This window comes from Manis javanica, chromosome 3 (genome assembly GCF_040802235.1).
Source record: "Manis javanica isolate MJ-LG chromosome 3, MJ_LKY, whole genome shotgun sequence".
Classification (NCBI taxonomy): Eukaryota; Metazoa; Chordata; class Mammalia; order Pholidota; family Manidae; genus Manis; species Manis javanica.
The window spans coordinates 168,594,941-168,611,677 of record NC_133158.1 but is presented as its reverse complement, the minus strand read 5'-3'; the positions used below and the strand labels follow the sequence as shown (position 1 = coordinate 168,611,677).

The following is a 16,737-nucleotide window of genomic DNA, read 5'->3' as shown; positions in this document are numbered from 1 at the left end:
AGCTAATGAATGTACTCTATAAAATACAATTAATAGAAAGTTCATAGTTAAACTAGAAGAAACAGAGTTGTATTTTGAGATATGAAAAGCTAGTTTTGGACCTCTTAATGAAATGCTTATGTTTTTGAAATTCCTAAAAATTATATTCAAAATCCTTGAAAGGTGCTATGTGAAACAGGTATCTTGATTAGTTGATCTGAATTCAATGGCAGGTATCCTTTCTAGGCTAAATTTCTTTAACTTTTTTTGTTTTCTATTTCAAATCATGTCAACTAGTACCCATGTACAACAAAACTATAGAACTTATTTTGAATGTATGACATAGAATAATGAATTAAATACTGGTTCTAAATAATAATTTTGAGCATATTAAGAGTTACTTAGTTGTGGAAGATCAAAACAAACAAAAAATAAAGCCATTAATATACCTTTGTAGTCACCTTCAATTTCTGTCCACATCGAGTTGGAGAAAAAAGAAGCTGAGTAAGTTCCTTTACAAGTAGGAGGAAAAAAACTGCTCAAACTGAGATCATATGTCATATTTAACATGTTCTTTTTATCCCTTTTAGGACAGTGGTGATTATCCCCTTACCATGCCTGGACCTCAGTGGAAAAAATTTCGTTCAAACTTTTGTGAATTTATTGGAGTCCTGATTCGACAGTGTCAGTATAGCATAATTTATGATGAGTATATGATGGACACAGTAATCTCCCTTTTGACTGGTTTATCAGACTCCCAGGTCAGAGCTTTTAGGCATACAAGTACCCTTGCTGGTAAGTAACCAAAGTTTTATTTCCCTTCCGTTAAATTTTGTTAAGTATGTTCTATCATATATTACTTTAAATTAATTACTGTGCTCTTGAAAAAATAATCCCTGTCCCCCAAATTCATTTGAATGGTTTGTGTTAATATGTTAAGATTAAAATGTATACTTGTTTTGATAACTAGCATTTGATAGCCTTGAGAATAAAAACTGAAAACTTCTGGCAAATGTCAGCAAATATATCTCTGAATGTTTAGTTATTTTCCTACATCCCTATTTTATAACCATAGAAATTTAAGGAGTCCAGTAGGACATATTCTTTGGTAAATTCAAAGAATAAAAGTTGATAATCCAAATTCATAGTACTTTTTAATATTTAATTAAATTGCTTTATTGCTCATTGTTACTCTACATAAGTGTATAAATATTTATTTGTTTGTATATTTTAAACACTTCCATCTAATTGTAAAGGTAATTGCTACCTAGTTGGCAATCCTATTCCTAGTCTACCCCTCCTAAGCATATGTAGACATAATGTGTCTAAAATCAGTTCATTCAGGTAAACTATAGATAATCTACAGAACTGTTAAGATTACAGTTTTTACTTCTTTCATTTTAGAATTATCTAGACAGTTTCTCAGCTAAGTACATTCATTTTTCCCTTGTTTTTTCCCTCAACTATTTTAACTGTACTTACCTAAAATGACTGTTTTTCATGATATGGAGCATGTGTGTGTGTGCCTGTATGTGTACATGCACATATGTTTAAATACTCCTGAATTTCATCCTTTTTATTAGTAACTTTGTCTATGTTCATCTTACACATTACCCCAACAAAAATCAAATTTAATTTCATTAATTGCATTTCACCTTGCATTTAAATTTCTCAGTGATCTAATTTACTTAAAGCGTTGGTTCTCTAGCTTCAGCATGCATCGGGATCACCTGCAGGGCTTACTGAAACAGGCTGCTTGCGCTAACCCGCAGAGTTCAACCAATTTCAAGGTGATGGTGGTGCTGGTACTTTGGAGACTGCACGTTGCAAATCCCTGATTATAAATTATGTCATTTTTCTGGGCTTAACCTGTTTCCTAAAGCCAATGTGATGATATTACCTGTGTCATTCATTCGTATTTTTCCCCACTCCCTTTTTCCATTTTTTTTTCACTTAATGTAGGTAATCCATATTAGTGTTCATTAGTCTCTTAATTTTAGTCTGTATGAAACAAGACTGAAACATGGTTTATTTTCTTTTGAGACTGTCCTTTTCCTCATTATGGAAAACAGAAAGATCTTTATCCAATTTGATCTTTTTTTAAAAAAGTGAAATGAAAACACTATTGTAGGAACAATTTCTATACAGAATCAACATCAAACACGATTTATGCTGTGTCTTGAGTATCCTCTACTTTATTAGGAAGAAGAAGAGATCTTGTACCCAGTTGTATCTTTTTATAAAAAAATGCTACTCATTATTAAAAAATTATCTGATATATACTGTCTTTATAATTTCATGACCTTTAGTGTCTTCTGCATTTTGTGCTTGAATTTTTCTTTTCTTTGTATTTTCAATTTACTTTTCATCTTACTTTCTTCTATGTGAGTAATGCCCATTTAACTGGCTGTCAGATGTATAGTAAATGCAGTGATTGAAGTAAAACCTAGACATAAGATAGAATTACTTCTGAATAGCCAAAGTGCTATCATAAAATATTATCTGGTTTCTCAAAGCCAAGAGAGGAGAAGCAACAAATGAATGGAGGTTAGACCCTATCCTACTGATGATAGAATTGTGAAATAACAATTCATAACAAAAAGAAAAAAATTTTGCTTATAGATATCAAGATAGAGTGCAAGCTACCTACCTCTCTTTAGGCCAGAAACCTGTGGGCACTCTGTACAAAAATTAAATATATGCCACATACTCTATGTAAGAACACAGTAGAAGGAATAATATATTATAGAAATATACAGAATATTTTTACTTGCAATGTTTCAGTTTCCTGAAAAATGCTCTTTAATTCATTTGCATTTGTCCTTCACTGCCATGTATATGAACTATTACTGAATTTTGCTGGCTTTATGATGGACCGTTTCACCTCTCCTTTCATTGGCCCATTTTCAGTGGCTTTTATTGTTGTATTGCTTTGGTAACCTGTATGTGCTAATTTTATATGTGCTTAAATATATTTTAATTACGGCTTTAGTTCTTTTGAGTCGAGTTGAGTAGCTCTCCTCCTCTTTCCAGTGCCATTCCATCTTTTCCCACAGTTTATCTCTGATCATGATAGCTTTTAAAACTGAGTGGTTAATGCCATTTTGTTTTCACCGAAGCTCTTTAAGTATTATCATCTAGCCTATTTGAATTTGAAATCATTTTTCAAAATCAGATGTCAAGAAAAATGCAAGATCAGTGTAATGTTTATACTGATTTTTCAAAAGCTACAACCTATTTTTTAAGTCATTCTCAAATTTACTTTAAAATATTACTGTAATTGCTGTATGTTTACATTAATGATCTTATCTTCCAAGGCACAGTTTCATGAAATGTGAGACATATCCATCACCTTTTCTTCAACAAAGCAGAAATCTTGCAGAGAACTTAATTTCAGGCTGGATGCTAAATATCTATCTTTTCAAGAATTTTCCTGTTCTCATTTGCCCTATTCTCTGTTTTTTGCTTTTTGTTTTCTTTTGTGGTATGTGTGCAAGGGGTAGATTAAAAGGTAATCATTTGTATTCACTTTACAGGACGAGTCTTGGGGACTAGATAAAATGGGCAGGAACATTTAATCCTCTGCTTCAAAGACTGTGTGCATGGACAGTTACAAGGCAGTTATGGCCAGATATGATTATCGGCTTTGGAATAAAATACTCCTTGACATTGCTTATATCTTAGCTGAGAAGAGAGACAATCAGGTTAGTTGTTTTGTAGGGTACAGAGTTCGAGAGCTTTTTAAGTCATCAAGAGTGGTCTTACCAGTAGTACTTTTAATCTGTTTTCCAAATAACCCGTTTTCTTGTTAACAATTAGATAATGTGTCCCTAATGTCAGTGTTTATGCATTGTATTTAATTGTATGCTTTTACCGCATTTTTATTAAAAATTTTAATCATCCTGTGGTTCTTCAGGTCCGTTAATTCTACAATTACAAGTAGTCTTGTTTTTCCATTGAAGGTAAACTGTACTTCTCCCCCTTTTTTGGAATTCTTTTCACCATTAAATTGAACAGACTATTATCAATTTAATTTTATGTTCTCTTTTTTTTTCTGCCCTCTATTGGAATTTTAAAACATGCTCTCCTGTTTGTTTGACACATCTTAATAAAGAAGCTTCAGTACCTTTTGAACTATAAATTGGAGTACCTTTTGAACTATTAATCTTCAGAATTAAGTACCCTTATTTTTGTTCTAAATAGCTATCTCAGTTGGACCTATAAATCATAATTGGTAAATTTAATTTAAATAACATTTTGTCATTATTTTGGTGTATTTACAATCTGAGACTGGGCACATTTTTTTCCCATTCATTTTTAGAAGAAAATAATCCCCCCCTCCTCCTCCCAAGTCAAAAATAGGTTGGATTCCTTTTGTTGTACCACTGTGTTGTTTGGTATTATGAAGATAATTCGACTCTGAGAAAATCTATCTTTCAGATTTTAGTTATATTAGTCTTAAGCATTTGCTTTTTAATTTATGCTAATCCTTTTGTAAAGTTGTTGACTTCAAATTTTTGTAGAAGGCAATTTGCAGGATGAGTAATGTTGGTTTAACTTACTAATTTTTTGCTGTTCTCTCACCTACATAATTTTCTAAGTGTTACAAATAGATTAATACAGCTACCTCTCACTTCTAAGGTGAAAATGCTAATTTGAACAAAGGGGGATTCAGAATTTAAATTTCTATTAATAATGCCATGATGATTGTTTCTGTTTTATTTTTTTCTATAGTCAATTTTAGAGAAGTTAGAAAATGTGGTTAAGATCATCATATGACAGTCAAGTGACCTCAGTATGTTTAGAGACCAGTCTTCACTAGAGGTTAACAATAGGTCACTCTTAGAGTCTTGGGGGAGTAAACATTTCTTTATACCTTATTATTTGGCATTATTATGCTGACATTGTTAATTTTATATTGACATATGAATCATTGTTGATTGACATTTCTTACAAAATCAGCATCTCTGAGGAAAGATCTGGTACTTTTTTCTCCAATCATGAACTGAAAATCATTGCCTCATTAAAATGACAGCTTTTCTTTGGCTTTCAGTTGCTTAAACCAGAATAGATTCTGGGCCATACAGTCTCAATCCATATCCTTCTCTACCTTTTACTAGTTTAACTTGGACAAGTCCTTAATTTATCTGGCCTCACTTTCTTCATACACAAAGTGAGGAAGACAATGATACAACCTCATTAAAAGAAATTAGGAGTTTGGACTAGTGCCAGACATTTAGTAAGCTGCTGCTATTATTCTATAATGACAAGAACTAATAGTGTTTGAGATGTTTCCCTTCATTTATGTTTTTACTCAGAATTTATTGAACACCTACTCTATTTTAGTAAGAAAAGATATTGCAAATAGGAAAATCAGAACTTTTAAAAACTGCTATGAAAACTAATATCATGCATTTTCATTTTCATTTTACTTATCTTTTGGCTCTTAGGTCCCATTTTCTATTTATTAAATCAGTAAGTATTTTAAAACTCTTAACCAGACATAGTATTTCTGGTTTCTCTGGTTAGGACTTGAAAAATTTAGGTCAGTCTGGCATCATCAAAAAGCAGACCATAGAGCATAGGTAATCTCTCTTATTTGTATTTTTTCTTAAATGCATTTATTTTTATTTTCCTAGAGTTTTGCCTTCTCAATGCTTTCTACTTTCACCATTGCATTTTTTTTATCACCCATATGTTTTTGCATCCCTCCTCTAGATACACCTCTACTTTACAGTTTTCTAGAGTTTGTGTATAGCTAATTTTTGGTGTTCTCTGGGACTAATGCCTAATAATTGACCAAATGTGTGAATGCCACTATGTTGTATAACTGTACCCATAAAATATAATGAACTTTAAAAATGCAATTATTCTTTCAAATCTGTAAATACAGGTATCTAGAGTAGTGTTGAAAGTTTTCTAGTTAAACAACTATCATTTTCTTAAAGTATTTCTTTAACTTTATATCATCAAGTATAAAATTTAGCTTTTTGGAGGACGAGTTTTTTTTTTACTAAGGTATCATTGGTAAACAATCTTATGAAGGTTTCACATGAGCAACATTGTGGTTACTACGTTCACCCATATTATCAAGTCCCACCCTCATACCCCATTGCAGTCACTGTCCATCAGCATACTAAGATGCTATAGAGTCACTACTTGTCTTCTCTGCACTATACTACTTTCCCTGTGCCCCCCCTACATTATGTGTGCTAATCATAATGCCCCTTAATCCCCTTCTTCCTCCCCCGCCACCCGCCCTCCCAGCCCCTTTCCCTTTGGTAACCACTAGTCCCTTTTTGGAGTCTGTGAGTCTGCTACTGTTTTGTTCCTTCAGTTTTGCTTTGCTGTTATACTCTAAAAATGAGTGAAATAATTTGGTACTTCTCCGTCTGGCATATTTTACTGAGCATAATACCTTCTAGCTTCATCCATGTTGTTGCAAATGGTGGGATTTGTTTTCTTCTGATGGCTGAATAATATTCCACTGTGCATATGTACCACCTCTTCTTTATCCATTCATCTACTGATGGACACTTAGGTTGCTTCCCTATCTTGGCTATTGTAAATAGTGCTGTGATAAACACAGGGGTGCATATGTCTTTTTGAATCTAGAATCTTGTTTTCTTTGGATAAATTCCTAGGAGAAGAATTCCTGGGTCAAATGGTATTTCTATTCTTAGGTTTTTGAGGAACCTCCATATTGCTTTCCACAATAGTTGTACTAATTTACATTCCCACCAGCAGTGTAGGAGGGTTCCCCTATCTCCGCATCCTTGCCAGCGTTTGTTGTTCCTAGTCTTTTGGATGTTGTCCATCCTAACTGGTGTGAGGTGATATCTCATTGTGGTTTTAATTTGCATATCCCTGATGATTAGCGATGTAGAGCATCTTTTCACATGCCTTTTGACCATCTGAATTTCTTCTTCAGAGAAGTGTCTGTTCAGATCCTCCACCCATATTTTTAACCAGGTTATTTGCATTTTGGGTGTTGAGGCATTTGAGGTCTCTATATATTTTGGATGTTAACCCCTTGTCAGATATGTTGTTTATGAATATATTCTCTGATACTGTAGGATGCCTTTTTTTCCTGCTGATGGTGTCCTTTGCTGTACAGAAGCTTTTTAATTTGATGTAGTCCCATTTGTTCATTTTTGCTTTTGTTTCTCTTGTCCAAGGAGATGTGTTAAGGAAAACGTTGCTCATGTTTATATTTAAGAGATTTTTGCCTATGTTTTCTTATAAGAGTTTTGTGGTTTGATGACTTACATTCAGGTCTTTTATCCATTTCGAGTTTACTTTTGTGTATGGAGTTTGACAGTAGTCTAATTTCATTCTCTTACATGTAGCTGTCCAATTTGCCAACACCAGTGGGGAACCAGTTTTTGTAAAGAAATCAGGATTTTTTAAAATCGCTTTACAAGCACTGTAAATTGTCTTTTGTATATTAGCTTGGTGACTGACCTTAGACAAGTTAATTATTTCTGTGCTACATTTTCCTCATCTATATAGTATTGATACTCTTGATACTAATAGTCTTATAGGAGTGTTGTGAGACTTAAATAAAATAATTCATGTTAAATGTTTAATATATGCAAGTCACTCAATAATTGATCTTATGACTGTGATAGAATGACAAAGCTTACTTGATTTAGTTCTAAGGAGGGCTGAGAAATTGAGAAAATTTTTTGTAGATTTTTCATTAATATTAACATTGTACATTTAAGCATTTTCTGTACATGTCAAATAACATGTAGTATGTATAGAGAATTCACAAAAGGAAAAAAGTTCAAAAATTAAAATTAGCAATAATTATACTACCTCCAAATTGTGCCATGACATGTTGGTATTTCCTTTTCTTCCTCATATACATATTTGTAAAGGTTTTGTTTTATTTTTAAACAAATAATAATGTTAGCAGTTTTGTGGCATGTATTTCTGTGCTTTTAATTTTTTATAATTAGTTTAACATGGCTGACTCATTTTCTAAAATCTTTGATGTCCTTTAAGTTATTTACCTTTGCTGCCATTGTTTGGATCCTTCATCTTTTGTTGGATCCCCTATCATTCTCATTCTCATTCTCATTCTCATTCTCATTCTCATTCTCATTCTCATTCTCATTCTCATTCTCATTCTCATTCTCTTTCTTATATTCTCTCTCTCTCTCTCTCTCAATTTATTGTCTCCATTTTGGATAGCATATCTTTGACAGCTTCTTGAGCAAAGGGTGTTGGGGAAGTATATTTGAGACCTTACATTCCTGAAAAGTATATTTAATTGACCCAATTAAATTCATCATTGAAAATTTTCCTCAACGTATTTCCTCTACCTTGCAATGCTGCTATTGAGAAGTTCAAGCTGTTTCAACTTTTGATTCTGACCCTGTTTCTTGTCTTTAGAAGCTTTTAGACTTTTCTCTTTGTTTCTGGTGTTTTGAAATATCAGTGTGATGTACCCTGATGCGTATAATTTTTTTTCCCACTCGTTGTGGGCTCTCTTTGTTGAATTGCTTGGATACTAATCTCTTGAATCAGTTCTGAGTTTCTTACTATTTCTCTTCTAATTTCCATTTGTTAGCCATGTCATTTTTCTTGTGTTCCTCAATTTTGTTGAGCTTAATTTTGACCATAATTTTAAGTTTTCTAAGAGTTCTTACTCTGCAAGTCTTTTTTTAAACATTCTTTTGTTGATGTAGTATTGTCTGTTATCTCTTTGACAATTATAATTATCCTGAAATTTGTTTCTGCTCCCTACTCTCACCTTTTCTCTTCTCATTCTCTCCTTTTATCACTATCTTCATGTTGGAAATTTTTCCTCAAATATCTGTTCCTTGGCTTTGTGCTCATTGCTGAGAATGAGATACTAAAATGCTGATTGCCAGAGAGGGTAAGTGTGTTGTGTTGTGCTGTGTTGTGTTGGGACAGGATAAAGCAGTGACTCTGGCTTCTTTTGTGGGCATCATTGTAGGATAGTCAGCTAACATTTTCATTCTAGTCCCTAAATTGTTGGTATTGGTAATTATTTTCCTTGGAGCAGTTCAGCTTCTTTACAGAAGGGTCTTTTCAATCTTTCTAAGTTTGGTTATTGTTATTTCTGCACTTTCACACAAATTCCTTCTCTATGTCTAAAGATTCCAAATCTATGTCTTATTTTTTTAAGAAAATAAACCTTATGGACTTTGAAGATGGGTGTGTGGTGAAAGAATTGACTGACTGCCTAGGTTGGAGTGAAGATTTGGGGATTTAATTAATTACTATTCAAACTTTTAAATAATACTCTTTTCAGACCATATGTCACTCCATCTTTGGTATAATCTAGTACTTCTGATTCCTGAATGCTTCTGGGTTCTACAGAGCAAAAACATTTTCTTTTCTTTTAGATGTAATTGTCAGGCTTTTTCAGCCTTTTGGTTTGATTTGTATGGTCTCTGCTCATCTTTCTGCTTCCCATATGCATATATTAATATATTGTGATTTGGGGTTGCAGGCATTTTTCTGGATTTATTGAAGATGAAAATTGTTTTCTTGTTATTTTTGTTTGGTTTTAAAAGAATGTGAATGGTTAAATCTTCATCATTTGGAAAGTAAGTTTGTTGTAGACTTTTTAAGTTTTTTTTAACTGAAGGTGGAATATAATCCTACCTCTCTTAAAAATTTAGTTTATATCATTATCAGACATGTTTCTAGGGGTTACAGTATTGGTTTTCAAAAGTGTAGTAGGTATCAAAAAAAAAGTATAGTAGGTGTCACTAAATATAAATGCAGTTTTTTAGTTTTCATTTTTATATTTAGGGACACATAAATGCAAGTTGTTTGATATTGATTAAAATGCTCTATGTCCATTATCTTAATTTCAGCCATCCCATTTCCCAGTAACTACTTCCAGTGTTCCAGTGTTTTTCTTCTATGTTCCCAGCTCCAGTATTGTTTTTCTTCTGTTTGGACTTTAAATCCTTTGATGCTGTATATTTAGTGTACTTCCCCTTCTCACTTCCTCCACTTTCCTAGCTTAAATTCCATCATCCAGAATTGTTAAGGTCACATCCTTCTTTACACCCTCAAAATCCTTGCCACTCTCTCCCTCCATCATACCTCTATAAAAACCCCATCTTATCGCCTGCTCCACACCTTCACCAGAACAGCTGAAAGTGGCTAAAGAAAAACACATAATCATAGTGGATGTGCTTTATGTTTTTCTCACAAGTGGACCTTTATTCCTGCATATTGCAGTAATTACTGTAATCCTATTACAGTTTTCTGCTCCATGGATATTCCCACTTTCTTACAAGATTATTTCATACCTTCTCCTCAGACCTGTAATATATCCTCTGTCCTTTCTTCTTCACACTTAGCTGATTATCTTGCTTGCTTAGTAGAAGAGAATCCTTCAAGGATTAAATCTACATATCTAGGTGCAGCCATACCCATATACTCTGCTTTTTCTTTTTATTACAGTACCCTCTATCTAAGGTCAATCCTTGCCCTTCTGCAGTAGATTCAATTACTATTCACCACCTCAGAAACTTTGCTGTTCAAATTGTTCTCACTCTTTCATGACCTCAGGTTACCCCCTTTTGCTAGATAATTTTTATCATTATACTAATGTGTTGTAATAGCTCTTATCTTTTTAGAAACAGTCTGTAGCATTTAGGGATCTCAGAAACACAGAACAAATAGGAGATATAGTTACTTAAATATATAACCACATATATAGACATACAAAGATACATGTATTTGGTAAGAGGCAGATTTATTTCAGTGAATTGGCTCATGCATTTGTGTGGGAGCTGGCAAATTGAAGTCTGTCTGTAAGGCAGGCCAGCAAGCTGAAAACAGACAGGAGTTGTGGTCCTAAGGCAGAAATTGCTTCTCCAAGAAACCAGTTTTCTTTTAAGGTTTTTATCTGACTGGATGAGGCCCACCACCTTATCTATTTAGGTAAATGAGTAATCTCCTTTACTTAAAACTAACTCAGGATAGATGTTACCATACCTACAATATACATTCACAGTAATACCTAGATTAGTATTTGATTAAATAACTAGATACTGTAGCCTTACCGACTTGATGCATAATACTGACCATTATATCCTACCTTGTTTCCTCTTGTCCCTCTAGCTACAATCCCTTATCTCTGTTTCTTTAGAGAAAATTTCAGAGAATTATTTCTGTTTGCCGTCTCTGATCTTTTCACTGTATCTACCCACTGTCTTATTCTTTTTAAACCATTCCAGTCGAGTTCCTATCTCTGCCATTTCACTGCCTCTACTTGTGGAAGTCAGCAATTACCTTCTTATAGTCCATATCACTGGGCAGCTTCTACTTGTCAGCTTGAAAGACATAGCTGCTACTTCCTTCCTGAAGCACTGTCTCCAATTGTTTTCTGGAATACTACACTGTCCTAGTGGATCTTAGAAAACTAAATTTTAAATATTATCTTTGGATTCAGTCTTCAGACCTTTTTATCTTTTCTCTTTATTCACTTCTCAGTGAATAAAATGAAAACCAAAACCATGGTTTCATTATTTCTATTAAAAAAATAATGATGATGAGAGAGATAATACAGTCACATGATTTAAAATTTTTAAAAATTTATATGTGAAATGTCACTCTTCAACCTATGGCTCTCAACCATTAAATTCTCTTCCCTGAAAGCAACCAAACTTGCCATTTTCTTATATAGTTTTCCAAAGATAGTTTATGAATATAATAGCACATAGATACTCAGTGAGAGGCAGTATAGTGTGTAGTGATTAAGAACTTGAACTATATGTAAAGCATGACTGTAATCAAATTCTGTCTCTGCCAATTACTGGCTGTGTAACTGGGAAATCTCTTAGCTGATGTGTGTCTCAGGTTTCTCTTATGTAAAAAAGAAATAATTATAATAGTACTTACTTGATAGAATTGTGAGGTATAGATGAATAAGTATGTGTAAAGAACTTAGAAGGGTAAATGGCACATAAAAGTAGATAACATTCCTTTTTGTATGAATGATAGCATAATACATACTCTGATAGGCATCTTGCTTTTTTTTCCATCAACAAATATCTTGGCAGGCTTTTATTTTCAGCACACAAATCGTGTGTCACTTTTCTGATAGCTGACAGCTATCCATTGGATGGATGTGCCATCTAGTTTAATGGCTTTAAATACCATTATCTTTGGTGATGACTTAGAATTGTATTTCTGTAGACATTTCACTTAGGTACCTCATAAGCACAAATTACCTTGCCTTTTCTACCTCTCTTATTTTCTACATTATAATCTATCATATTCTTTAAACTTTACCTTCAAAATATATTTCACATCTAACCCTTTCTCTCTACCTCTTGCTACCACTTTAATCCTAGTCAGCATTGCTTCACTGAGTTGCTCAAAGCCAAAAACTTGAGAATCATTACAAAGTTTGGGCAGATATTTTCAGCTCTCTTTCAGTGTTCTCCTGTTTAGTCTCCCTTATTGCACTTTTACTCTCCTATCATTTATTCACACAGCAGTTTAAAATGTAAATTTGACTATTTCTTACCCACATCATATTCTCTAGTGAGTCTTACCTCCTTTAGATGTAATTCCTGAGTCCTCACCAAATCCTGGTAGAACCCACTAGTAACCTTGGCTCTCCATTTTCTCCTCAACCTCACCTCTTGACTATGCCTATTTCTGTGCCTCAGCCCCACTTAAATACTTTTCTTTTTTATGAGTGACTTCGTATAATGTGAAGGCTAAATGAAGTGTTATCTTTGGTAGATAAGGAGAAGCCACTTAAAAGTCCATGTCACAGAATCCAGGCTGGATTCCTGTAAGATTGTTAACTCATAAAATAATTCTGTTAGTTTACCAGTAAAATTTAATTAGTGCTCACCCCATGCAGGTATGAGTTTTTTTCAATAGACCCAGTAAAATGATAGGTGCACTTTTTATTTCCTGTCTTTGGACTGCTGTTCTGTCATATAATCATAGGCTTATTCCCTCACTTCATGCTTAAATATGAGCTCTTTAGAGAGGCCTTTCTTCCTGATAACTCTCTTTACTCTTTTAACCTTCCTATCATACTTTTTTTTAACTCTACTGTGTTTTTCTTTGTAGATTTTCCATTAATTGACAGTTATTCATTTGTATATTATCTATTTGTTAATTGTCTTCTCCTCATAGAATATAAAATTACAAGGGCAGACACTCTGTCTTGTTCACTTTTGTACTTCTGGTATGTAGAACAGTGCTCAGTACATGTTGCAGTGATAGATGAATTGGGAAGCACTGAGTAAGTGTTTCTTGAACACTCTGTGGTAAAAAACAAATTATTTAATTACCAATTTGTGACAACCTAGTAGTTTCGTATAATGTGATAGAATGGATATAAAGAAAAATGAAATGTATATTTCTTAGTGCCATTTTATTGATACAATAGACATAAGATCACTCAGATTGTTACAAAAATTTCTAAACTTCTTTCAAATTTGTAATGATAATGAACTGGTAATAAGCCAATTTGGGTCAAAACCTACTTGTAGACTACAAACTCTGAGTGACTGCTCTAGAACAAGTTTGCCATTCTACAGCCAGCAGTTTAAATGTGAAGGCTAAATGAAGTGTTATCTTTGGTAGATAAGGAGAAGCCACTTAAAAGTCCATGTCACAGAATCCAGGCTGGATTCCTGTAAGATTGTTAACTCATAAAATAATTCTGTTAGTTTACCAGTAAAATTTAATTAGTGCTCACCCCATGCAGGTATGAGTTTTTTTCAATAGACCCAGTAAAACATCACAATCCCCATGTTATATCTGTGTCATTAAAAAGGAAGTCTATTTGCTTCTATTTCGTATGTGAAATGAACATTGTACTAAAGTTTAAATTTTACAGATTCGTAAACATTTATCTCAGTAAATACTGCTATATCCTATCTAATCCTTTAATGAAAATGTATTGACCATTTTGCATTTTTCTTTTAGCATGTTGATTATTTTGTTGTTTATGTATGTAAGGTTGGAGGAGGGTCATTACACAATGACAGTTGGAATTGGGAATTCGGTTCACAGGGAGATCCATAGCTGAAAGTAAAACCCATTAAGTTCAAGGAAATGCATGTCTCAGCTTCCACTGGCAAATTCCAGCCAGGGTTGTTGTTAATTTTAATGCTTTCCAACTCCTTGATCTTAATGCTTTCTAACTCCTTGATCTTCAAGTCATTTTGTTTTAGGGATCTAGAAGTATATACTGAAGCTTCATTGGGTATGACTTTGTATGCTTAGGACAAGCTCTTTTAAACTATTATCCCCAAGGTGGCCATTTTGAATGCCCCAGATGCCTCCTGTCTTTGAGCTATTTTCATTTTTTTCTACAGATTAATTCCTAAAATACTTTTAACCTTCAGAGTATCACCAGATATTCTAACAATAAAAAATGCTGTAAAATCACTAGCCCACATTTCAAAGCACAAGAATATTTCTCAGTTGACTTTCTTTATTGAGACACTATATCTAAGGAAAAGGGAAACATTTTCATTAAACGCATTTCTTAGTGGTCACAAACTTAAATACATTTTGTTTTCAGGAATTTTATCTTTACTTTGGTTTAAGGCAACAGCAATCACTATTACTAACATGGAATTGGCCAAAATAGAGTGTTTCAGATTAACAAATTATGTGTGTATGTGTGTAGGTAGGTAGGTAGGTAGAGATATAGCAACATGTCTTTATGTTTGTACTTAAAGAGAAACAGTGAAGTCTTAAAAGAAATGCATACTCATATTTAGCTATGGATGTTTACAAATGAGTATATCATTTCCTCCAAAAAACTGATCAGTTCATTTTGTGTAGCTCAACATTTGTTTTTATTGATGAATATACTAAAAGGGAGAAAAATGGAAATTATTTTCCTCCAGACTCTTCCTTTACCAATATTCCTACACTCTTAACCATCCCAGTAATGAAAATAAATAAGAATAGACAAAAGTTTTAAGGTTTATGTCATTACTTGAAAGAGAAGATAACATATTTAACAAAATTTAGGATTAAAGTGAATATTTAAAGGTACATTAACACAGTGACTTGGGAAAATAGGTCAATCAGAAGTTCACAGAACACATTTTTAATGAATTTGTTGATTTTGGTAGGATTGGTCTATTTTTCAAGGTTTGAAGGTTATACCTTTCACTGAGGTGAGAAACAGAGAAAGGACCATCTTTGTTGGTAAAGATCGTGAACTGATTGTAAACATGTAAGATCCTTTGACACATCTCAATAAAGGTATTCAGGAAGCAATTTGTATACACAGAACTGGTGATCATCAATAGGTTTAATTAGTCTTCCTATTTCCTCACTAGAGTTCATGTATTTGACAGTTGGGGAGAAGGGTTGTCAAAGATACTACTTTAATCCTTCCTGCTGATAATTAGGATGAGACTTTTTTAAGTGGGAAATGTTAAAAGCCAAGCTATAGGAACACTGAGGTAGAGAAAAGTATATTGCAGACTAAGAAGACAAGTTCATTTCTATAAAATAATTATTTTAATTTAAATTATGCCTGATTGTAAAACCTGCAAACTGACTAGTCTCCTCCTTTCAACCATCTCTGTTATAAATTTGTAGTATTAGGGATGAAGGTCTGAATCATAGATGAATACTGTGGTCTTCCTTTACTTCATAGCCATGAAGCTCATGACTGCTCTGGTGAATGTTGCCTTAAACCTCAGTATTCATCAGGATAATACCCAGAGACAGTATGAAGCTGAGAGAAATAAAATGATTGGGAAGAGAGCCAATGAAAGGTTAGAGTTACTACTTCAGAAACGCAAAGAGGTAAGTTTCATGGTAACTGAGATTTTTATGTTCTATAAATGTGTAATAAATAAATCAGTTTTTAAATTCTCTGTAAAAAGGTTTGTATTTTTAAATTTAATTTAAGTCAGATTATTTGATCTTAAAGGTTTTGAATGAAACTGAAACATTGAACCAGTGATTTTCTGAGTGCTGTCTGATGGTAGAATCACAGAGCAATCCTACTGTTGAAAGGTGGTCTATGAGTTAGGTGATTATCAGGCTTTGAGCTTAGAAAGCACAATAAATACTAATATCAGAACTGAGGGCCAGCAAAGCTGTATTTCCAGGAGAAAGCCAAAGACAACATATAGCTGATGTATAAGGCATTCCAGTTTTATAATTGGCTCCAGTTTTACAATTAAATTTTCATATACAGGTTGAAAATGAGCTTAAACTTGGATTTTAGTAGGTGACATTTTTGTCTCATAGGAAATAAATATTTAGATTTGCAGTATTAGTCTACATTTTAAGTCGAAAAAAGAATAATGTCACATTGCCTCAAGTAAATTGCTTTCAGTGAATAATGGGTTATAATAGGCAACAAAAAGCAACAAACTTAATAAATGCTGCTATAACCACCACCACAAACTGACTGGCTTAAAGAACAGAAATCTATCAATAATCTTACAGTCCTTAATAGGCTAGAAGTCAAAGATAACACACTCTTTACATGGCCTTATCCCTGTGTGTGTGTATCTCCCAGTTTCTCCTTTCTATAAAGAAATTAGTCATACTGGATTTGGCGCCCACCCTACTCTGGAACGACCCCATCTTAACTACTTATATCTGTCACAAACCTGTTCCCAAGTAAGTTTGAGGTACTGTGGGTCAGAACTTCAGCAAATCAATTTTTGAGAAACACCATTCATTCATATACATACCTGAAATACGAAAGTAAATTTTGAAACTGTGATTCAGTAAGTATTGCTAACTAAA

The 16,737-nt window shown here is 33.3% G+C and overlaps 1 protein-coding gene across 6 annotated transcripts in view; it reads left to right on the top strand.

Annotated features, from left to right (window-relative positions):
• The window catches only part of STAG1 (STAG1 cohesin complex component), a 436,291-nt gene that overhangs the window by 262,621 nt on the left and 156,933 nt on the right, over window positions 1-16,737 (top strand). For all 6 annotated transcript variants that reach the window (XM_073232352.1, XM_073232354.1, XM_073232353.1 and 3 more), the window contains 2 exons: window positions 570-774; window positions 15,629-15,780. In XM_073232352.1, the coding sequence (XP_073088453.1) occupies window positions 570-774; window positions 15,629-15,780 (357 nt within the window). The remainder of the gene's footprint in view (window positions 1-569; window positions 775-15,628; window positions 15,781-16,737) is intronic.